This window comes from Nematolebias whitei, chromosome 5 (genome assembly GCF_014905685.2).
Source record: "Nematolebias whitei isolate Nwh7 chromosome 5, NemWhi1, whole genome shotgun sequence".
NCBI lineage: Eukaryota > Metazoa > Chordata > Actinopteri > Cyprinodontiformes > Rivulidae > Nematolebias > Nematolebias whitei.
Window position 1 is genome coordinate 1,986,211 of NC_056502.1, and position 9,859 is coordinate 1,996,069.

A 9,859-nucleotide genomic window follows, 5' to 3' on the forward strand; every position below is an offset into this window, starting at 1 on the left:
AACTAATGAAAAATGAGAAGTTGAGAAATGATTTAGACTTACTCTGATGTAAGAGTTGGTTTTGAGATTCCAGGTTCTTCTTCGTTGTTCTCATCACGTGCTACATGAGATGAGAATGAAATGATGTGCTCGTCTCAGTTACACCCGAAAAGAGCAAAAATATAAAGTATAAAAAACGGTATACAAAGATCTAAGATATACAGTAATAATGTAAAACCACACGGTGTATTAAAGAGCAGCCTGAACTTTCAGCAGAGTTCAGATTAAACAAGAACTCCATGGAGCTGAGAAACGTTCACTGTCAAGATTTAAAGCCTAAACCTGGTTTCATGTGTAAACTATGACCTTTGAAAAGAAGAAGTGCTTTGTGTTGTCATCGTGTGTTCCCAGACGATGATGAAATTAGTTCTCTGCATTTTTTCATTCAACCTTTCTTTCTACATCTTGGTCTCATTGGGCCTCAGGGACACGTTTACAAGAGAGACCTGATTTAAACAAAGAACACACGTACAGACCCTAACATACAATCATAAAAACAAAATGTAAAAGAAATGAAACAAAAGCAGATACAATATAAAGCGATGTAGAAAACTAAAAACAGGAACACGTCTGCGTTGGTTTGTCCATGAACTTAACATGTTTAAATCCACTTGGAGAGGTCAAAGGTCGAGAGCTTCAGATGTTTTTACAAGATATTCCAGGAAACAGGAGCGGAGTAGGAGAAGGTCCTTTTGTCTAGTTCAGTCCTCACTGAGGGAACACTGCAGGTAATGATGTCCTGAGAGCGCACGCTGTAGCTGCACTCACACAGAGACATGTAGGAGGAGATGTATGAAGGCAGCAGACCAAGAAGTGATTTAAAGATGAAGATGTACCAGTGGGAGAGTCTGTGACAGGATATGACCTTAATATGGGATATTAACCCATCACACGTGTGATACACCCAGGTGGAGCAGTGGGCAGCTGTGTAAGTGTCCGGGGGCAATTAGGGGTTAGGTGTCTTGATCAAGGACACCACAACATGTGGGCATGGCGGGGAGTTGAACCTGCAACTTTCTGGTCCCAGGCCAGCTGCCCCACCTCTACACCATCTCAGCTGCAGTTAGTTTGTTTATTAAACATGAATAAGTTTGAAATCCTTCTTCGTCTTCACGACTCTAGATAAATGCTCCAACAACTGAATAATTGTTACATTTTAAACCAAAGCTTTCACGTACCAGTGAACTGGACGTGTATTTACCAGTTTAGAGTGGAAGAGGTTCAGTGAGACTGAAACGCTGAAGAGAGCATCTTCAAATAGAACCGCTTGGGAAAATGCTTTTAGCAGAATAATCAGAGGTTAAATTTTTACCAAACATTTTTCTGATTTGTTGAAATGATGAAAGCAGCAGGATAATTTTTATCCAAACCATTAGAAACATTTATAAATTAACCAAAAGGTATCTTTAATTTTCTCTATTGTTATGTTGTTTATTTGTCATGTGCAGGCTAACCCTGTAATACCACTTATCTGTGCTGCTGATTATCCATGCTGCTGATCTCATACTGCTGACTGTATCATGCTGTGGTATTCATTCATACCCATCTCCTCACTACAGGCTCATGTTCGGGCTGCTGTTTAATATACAACATTTTTTACATTATTAGTTTTTAGCATAAATCGTTTAGCGTTTGTTTAGCATATATCTTAGTGTATATTTTAGATCCTTACATACTCTTTCTTTTTATACTTTATATTTTTGCTGTTTTTGGTTGTAACTGGGACCTTGAGTACATACTTTCGTTCCGCCACATGTGATGTGAATGACAATAATGAAACTTGAACTTGAACACAAGGTCAACAATGAGATGAAATGTTCAGGATGAGAAGAACCGATTCGACTCGCTAAAAACAAAAACACAAACAAGCATGCGATAAGAGTACAAAATAAAGTATCAAAAAGTGAAAAAGAAATATAATATTTACAAGGTTCAAAAGAAATGTAGTAAACAACAACATGGTAGAATATAATGGTGCAAATAGAATGAATTTGTATAAATAAGCATTTCACTGATAGTAATATTAGCTTAAATGCACGTTATATATATTGCACCTAACTAACATAAAGTACACAAGTTGTGTGACAAGTTATTCAAGGATTCAAGATTCTTTATTGTCATTCGCACCTCATGTGGTACATGTGGTGGAACTAAATTATGTACACAGGGTCCCAGTTACATCCAACAATAAAATGTTTTTTTTTTTAAACAGTAATAAGATCTAAGATATGAACTAAGAAAAACATAATAAAAATGCACTAATAGCACAAAACAATACACCGAACAGCAGCACGAACATGAGTCTGTGTGAGCAGATGAGCACGAATGAACACATCAACATGAAATAGATCAGCAGCAACATGAAACAGATCAGCAGCAGCATGAAACAGATCAGCAGCAACATAAAACAGATCAGCAGCAAGATTGAAACAGATCAGCAACATGAAACAGATCAGCAACATGAAACAGATCAGCAGCAACATTGAAACAAATCAGCAGCAACATTGAAACAGATCAGCAGCAACATGATATGGTTTTTCACAGTGATTATTCTAGTTAGAGATTCATGAGTCTAACAGCCTCAGGGTAGAAGCTGTTCCTCAGTCTAGTGGTTCTACACTTAATGCTCCTCAACCTCCTTCCTGAGGGGAGCGGGGCAAAAAGTGTGTGTGCTGGGTGAGTGGGGTCCTTCATGATGCAGGTGGTCCTCTTCCTGCATCTGGAGGTGTAGATGTCTGTGATGGTGGGGAGACTGACTCCAACATCTTCTGTGCAGCCTTCACCACTCTCTGCAAAGCTTTTCTTTCTGCAGCTGTGCAGCCTCCATGCCACACGTTGATGCTGGAGCACAGGATGCTCTCCACTGCACACCTGTAGAAGGAGGTGAGGACTGAGCTTCCAGACCAGCTCGTCTCAGCCGCCTGAGGAAGTAGAGTCTCTGATGAGCTTTCTTCATCAGGCTGGTGGTGTTGTTGCTCCAGCTGAGGTTGTTGTTCAGGTGCACACCCAAGTACTTGTAGCTGGAGACCACTTCCACCACAGATCCTCCTATGTTCGTGGGGGGTGGGGGGTGGGGGGGGTAGTTGTGTTTGTTCCGTCTGAAGCCCACAACCATCTCCTTCATTGATGGGTTGTTCTTCCTGCACCAGCTCTCCAGGTGTTCCACCTCTTGCCTATAGCTGGACTCATCATTGTTTGTGATGCATCCCACCACCGCTGTATCATCTGTAAACTTTACAATGTGACAGCCTGGATGGGTAGCTGCACAATCATATGTGAGCAGAGTAAACAGAAGAGGGCTCAACACACATCCCTGAGGAGAGCCAGTGCTGAGGGTTATGGTGAAGGAGGAGAAGTTGTGGATCCTCACTGACTGTGGTCTGTTTGTTAAAAAGTCTAGTACCCAGTTGCAAATGGAGGGTCTTAGTCCTAGTGTGAGTAGTTTGACTATCAAGGTTTGGGGGATCATGGTGTTGAAGACAGATGTGAAGTCCACAAAGAGCATACGGACTTAGGAGTCCTTCTGCTCCAGGTGGTTGAGAGCAGTGTGGACTAGAGATGGCATCCTCTGTTGATCGGTTCTCACGGTATGCATACTGATGAGGCTCCTCGTTGATGTTGATGTTTTTTTTTATGTGAGTCATGACCAGTTTTTCGAAGCATTTAGTGACTATCAGGGTGAGGACCACTTGCCGATAGTCATTCAGACCAGTCACTGTAGAGTTTTTTGGGACTGGGATGATGGTGGCCTTCTTTAGACAGGTAGGAACTGTCTCCAGGGTAAGTGAGGAGTTAAAGATGTCTGCCAGCACCTCACAGAGTTGTTTGGCACATTCTTTCAACACTTTCCCAGGGATGTTGTCTGGGCCAGTTGCCTTGTGAGGAGTAATCCTCCTGAAAGTACTCCTCACTTCTGCTGAGGTCACGCTGAGATGCTCTTCTTCTGGTGGTGAGGTGAGTCTGGTGCTGGGTGGTTTGTTCGGGTCTTCAAAGCGTGTGTAGATATTGTTGAGGGCATCAGGCAGTAATCTCTAGGGCCTTGTTCACTCTTGCCTTTATAATCTGTTATGCACTTAATGCCCCTCCACATGCTCCGTGGGTCTTGTGAGGTGAACTGACCCTGGATCCTCTGTTCATGTAGCCTTGGCCCTCTTAATACCAGCAACCAGCTCTTTCCTTGTCCTTCGCAGCTCTTGTGAGTTTCCAGACCTGAAGGCAGTGTTCCTGGCTTCCAGCAGGGTGCGAACCTCTGCATTCAGCCAAGGCTTTCTGTTCGTGTAGCTCTTAACATATCTGGTGGTGGTGACGTCATCAGCACATTTACCAATGTACCCCAGGACTGAGGATGTTTATTGAGGTGTAGTGCCCCCTCATTTTCAGCAGCTTCTCTGAAGACCTGCCAGTTTGTGCGTTCCAAACAGTCTTTCAGTATGGACATATTATTCTATACAGTACATTACATTCAAAAAGCGTTCAATACAAAAACAACTGGACTTTATTTGTAACAGAAGACGTTTCGCTCCTCATCCGAGGAGCTTTCTCAATTCAAAGAGCAGAGAGTGAGAGATACAGGTTATAAGGCTGAGTGAGAGATGTGTGTGTGTGTGTTTTATCTCACTCAGCCTTATAACCTGTATCTCTCACTCTCTGCTCTTTGAATTGAGAAAGCTCCTCGGATGAGGCGCGAAACGTCTTCTGTTACAAATAAAGTCCAGTTGTTTTTGTATTGAACGCTTTTTGAATTCATCATGTCCTGGATGACTGAGAATCTTCACCAGCATACAGTACATTACATTATATTACATACATTATTCTATACAGTATTATTGCACAGGTAGTGAGGAACATTGAGATGAATTATGATGGTGAGGTAGTGACATACATGATAGGTTTACACGATATTGTTTGTGAAATAACATATTACTTCTGAGTATTGTACCTGTACTGATGCGGCTCTTCACAGAATAAAAACAGTATTTTAAAGTGACCGACCTTCATGTTGCTGCATTTCCGGCCTCCAGCCAGTAGTAACAGCACCGAGCGGAAATGACGAGGGCGCCATTTTTGTTTCAGTGTTGTTGTAGTACTGGCCTCCAGCCAGTAGTGGCAGCACCGAGCGGAAATGACGAGGGCGCCATTTTTGTTTCAGTGTTGTTGTAGTACTGGCCTCCGGCCAGCGGCGGCAACACCGAGCGGGAATAAGGCCGGCGCCATCTTTATTTCTTCTGAAACTTCACCTGCGGTTTCTGCTTTGTCTCAGGTTTGTTTCTCCGACACCTTCGGAACCCACCGGTTCGGATTCGAAGATGCATAAAGACCATTCAACTGGTGTTTATTGTCTTTAAACTGTGGACTAGGCGGACCTGTGGTCCTGCTTCGACCAGAACCCTCTCTGCTGTTGCTGCTAGCGCCATCAGCTAACGGTCCGTTCGGGTCGAGTCACTGGTTCCGAGTGTTTTTAATTGTATGTTGTGTTTTATGTCTGACCAGCTAAGCTCGGCATCTCGTTTCAACCTGGTTGAATTAATCAGATTTAAATATTTCCGTTAAATTATTAAATGTGATTTATACAGATTTGATCAGAAACAGTTCCGATGTGTTGAGTAGGTTCATCACATACATCACAACACATCAGAATAATTTAACTGCCGACTTTAAAGGTAACTAACCTTTTTATTCATTTATAGCTGCTTGTGTTGGACCAGTATTTGAAGAACTGTTTGTTTGTTCCAGAGGCCTGGATGAGAGGAGGACATGAATGGGGTGAAGCTGGAAGAGGAGCACGCAGAGGATGGCAGTCAGCAGCTTCCGGCTGCAGGTCAGAGGTCATGAGGTCGTTTCTGCTGCCTTAGTCGAACTGTTCGACTAGCTGAAACTTATCTATACTTATATACACTTGTACTTATTTATACTTGTATATTGGGTCGATACTAGTTGAGCAGTACCGACCCAACTGCCTGAAACATCAGCTTTCCTCTAACCAGCAGGACATGAACACAGTTTGATGTTGAAACTGTACAGGAAGTGTAGATTTTCATTCATTCAACCTTTATTTCAACAGATTAGTCCCATTGAGCCTCGGGGACTCATTTACCAGAGAGACCTGATTTTTTAACAAAGAGTGATGACAACAGTGGATAACAACGACGGCAATACACAATCATAAAAGATGCGTACAAATTTATTTATTTTTTTAACAATTTAAAATAAAGTGGCAACCAAAAGGACAATCAAAAGGAAAAGTAGCGAAAAACTGCTAGATTGTAAAGCAGTGTAGAAAAAAGGAACTTCATCAGGAACTTATCAGATGTTTGAAGCCACTTAGAGAGGTCAAAGGTCGAGAGCTTCAGATCTTTTTGTAAGATATTCCAGGAAACAGGAGCGGAGTAGGAGAAGGTCCTTTTGTCTAGTTCAGTCCTCACTGAGGGAACACTGCAGGTAATGATGTCCTGAGAGCGCACGCTGTAGCTGCACTCACACAGAGACATGTAGGAGGAGATGTATGAAGGCAGCAGACCAGGAAGTGATTTAAAGATGAAAATGTACCAGTGGGAGAGTCTGTGTGAAGTTAATGATGACCAGTTAACCAGTGGATACTGGGTGCAGTGGTGGGTACGGTAGTTACAGACAGTTATGAATCTTAGTGCACCATGATAGACAGCATCCAACATCTGCAGCATCCAACATCTGCAGCATCCAACATCTGCAGCATCCAACATCTGCAGCATCCAACATCTGCAGCATCCAACATCTGCAGCATCTAACATCTGCAGCATCTAACATCTGCAGCATCCAACATCTGCAGGGTTCTTGTAGGAGCGTTCATGTAAATAATGTCACTGTAATCAATGGAGGGAAGGAAAGTCACAGATACAAGGTGTTTCCTAACATTCAGAGTTAGACAGGATCTGGTTCTGAAAAATAAACCCAGTTTAACTTTCAGTTTCTTTACCAAGTTTTCCACGTGGAGCTTAAAAGAGAGATGTGAGTCGACCAAGATACCCAAATATTTGTAGCAATCAACAAACTCAATGGGGACACCATTTGAGGATAAAATCAGAGGAAGAACTGCTGGGACCAACTTCCTGTTTGAAAAAAAGCATCCCTTTGGTTTAATCTGCTTTTAGGACAAGTTTGAGACGGAACAGATCTGACTGGATGATGTCAAAGGTGGACTGCAAAAGCTGGAAAGCCTTTTCAACAGTTTTAGCTCGACAATAAACAACATCAGCATAGAAATGTATGGATGCATCAGGGATGTTTTTACCTACATTACCTATGTAGATTGTAAAGAGGGTGGGTCCTAAGACTGAGCCTTGTGGTACACTATTGTTGACTGTTAAATAACTGGAGGAAATATCTTTATGTTGACAGATCGGAGGCAATGTGTCAACATAATAATGAATGGTGTAGAGAACAAAGATCTAATGTTAATGTTGTGGTCTCCATGGTAACCATCTGTCACTCCCTGTTTAAATCCGGATTAAATCGTCACGTTCTGTGATGTGATGGAATCAGAAGATGAGTAAATTCACACAATAGAAACATTGTTGCAGTACCGGTTCTGCGGAAGCTCATCTTCTGTCACATGAAGTCCACTCACAGCTGAAGGGGACTAACGGGGAGGTTAGACTCTTAGATTAAGATTAAGACTCTGTGTTCATGTAAATGTTTCACCACCTTCAAACTGTTGCAACGACGCATGAGTAGGCATCTAAAAGTCCTCCAGGGACCTGGCAGCTCGTCTGTGCACGTTTCGGCTCGGTGCGAGAACAAATGTTGAGGTCTAAAGAACTCATCAGTCCAAGAAGCACATTAACAGATTCCAGGAACGTCTGAGTGCTGGAGGTAAAACTGACGAGGTGTAATCTTATGATTAGAGCATCGTTGAGTGTTTTTACTGATTTGTTCGAATGTTTAGGACGAGCGGTGCCGGACGATTTATCGGCCCTGATTTCTTTAATTTTGGGAAATGGGCCGATACTTGCATGAGAACCCGATTTTACTGATTTTTTTTATTTTAACAACAATATTGTGAACTTCATTTCTATTTCAGAGCACTACTTGGTGGCCAGTTAAAACACGTTTGTATTGTTGTAGGATGCATGGGTCTGTTTTTCAACAAAATAAGATGGAAAATTGAAGGTTCATTGTGAACTTACAACACCGGACAGTGTCGCTTATAAAACAAAATCGGAGATCGGCCAGAAAACTGCAATCAGTGCACGTCTAGTTGCAGCTCCTCAAACTGAAGAAGTCCTTTGGATAAAAGATGAAATGTTTCAACAAGTGGAACCCGTCCAGAGGATCTGACTTAACTTTGTTAGATTTTTTTTACCCGGATTATTGAGCAGCTTCAGAACGTATCGACAGGAAATGACATTTCTCTGGTTCCTGACGTTGTTGTTTTCCTGCAGGAGAGTCGGCGGTTCTGGACCCACAGAGTCTCTCCACAGCACCAGAACCTTCATCGAAACGCAGCAAATCAAAACGCCGTCACTTCTGCTCGCTGTGCGGCCGAGGATTCACCGGCCCGTCCCGGCTGGCAGACCACATGGCCGCCCACGCCGGCTTCAAGCCTCACAGCTGCTCCATCTGTGGGAAGCGCTTCACCAAGAAGATCAACGTGTACATCCACCAGAGGGTCCACACCGGGGAGAAGCCGTACTCCTGCCCTCACTGCGGGGTCAGCTACTCCCAGAGAGGCTGCCTGAGGAGGCACCTGGTCCTCCACACCTCTGAGAAGCCCTACTCCTGCTCCTTCTGTGGGCGGGGCTTCATCCAGCGGCGCTACCTGGTGCAGCACGAGCGGACTCACACTGGGGAGAAGCCGTTCGGTTGTTCGCTGTGCCCCAAGCGCTTTGCCTCCAGGAGCGGGCTCGCGGATCACCAGTACACTCACGCTGAGCAGAAGCAGTTCTCCTGCTCCCTCTGTGAGAAGTCCTTCTCCTCCGGCTCGTCCTTCAGGGACCATGCCCAGCTCCACACGGGTCGGAAACGACACCCCTGTTTGCTGTGCAGCCGGAGCTTCAACCGACCGGGCCTCCTGAAGAAACACCTGGAGAAACACGCCGACGGTTCTGCTGACAAGGTGAGGCGCAGACCAGGAGGAGGTTTTTATCTCTGTCACACAGCTGTTAGAACGGTTCTGGTCCAGTCCGCATCATTTGATATTCTTCCAGTGATCTGGTTATAGTGGTCCGGATCAGCAGTTCTAACCATGTTCTGAAGGTCTTGGGCTGATTTTTGCCTTGTTCCAGAACTTTGTTCATCACTGTAATAGAAACAATATTTGATTCTGAAGACAAACGTGTGATTTGATTATATGATTAAACAAACCTGCCGTACAGGGCTGGGCTCAGGGTTGTACCCGTCTCACCACACGTCCAAAATGATGGCACAGAACCCGTCCATACCTGTGTGGGTCTTAACCTCTCGGCTCGGTTCTGGCTCGGTCTGATCCTCCAGGGAGAAGTATCTCTGCACTGCTTCCTGTGCCAGAAAGACTTCTGCTCCTCCAAGCAGCTTCAGGCTCACAAACGGCTCCTCCACACGGCGCCGCGCTACGCCTGCGACATCTGCGGCCGCGCCTTCTCCCGCTCGTCCCGGCTGAAGGACCACATCCGGTCCCACACCGGAGAGAGACCGTTCCAGTGCGACGTCTGCATGAAGCGCTTCACCGTGCAGAGAGGGCTGAGGAAGCACCAGGAGATCCACAGCAGGGAGGGCGGCGCCGCCACGGGCCCTGACGACGCTCCCCTGCAGCAGGTGAGGAGAGACAGGTGCTGCAGGAAGACAACAGAGAGACAGGTGCTGCAGG

At 44.5% G+C, this 9,859-nt stretch overlaps 1 protein-coding gene across 4 annotated transcripts in view; it reads left to right on the forward strand.

Annotated features, from left to right (window-relative positions):
- Window positions 1-5,251: 5,251 nt before the first annotated feature.
- Window positions 5,252-9,859, forward strand: part of LOC119409220 (zinc finger protein 436) — an 11,552-nt gene continuing 6,944 nt past the window's right edge. For 2 of the 4 annotated variants that reach the window (XM_037676060.1, XM_037676063.1), the window contains exons 1-5: window positions 5,317-5,462; window positions 5,613-5,699; window positions 5,773-5,857; window positions 8,457-9,130; window positions 9,508-9,807. In XM_037676060.1, the coding sequence (XP_037531988.1) occupies window positions 5,794-5,857; window positions 8,457-9,130; window positions 9,508-9,807 (1,038 nt within the window). In that variant the 5' untranslated portion in view covers window positions 5,317-5,462; window positions 5,613-5,699; window positions 5,773-5,793. The other 2 variants (XM_037676062.1, XM_037676061.1) reach the window with 2 other exon arrangements.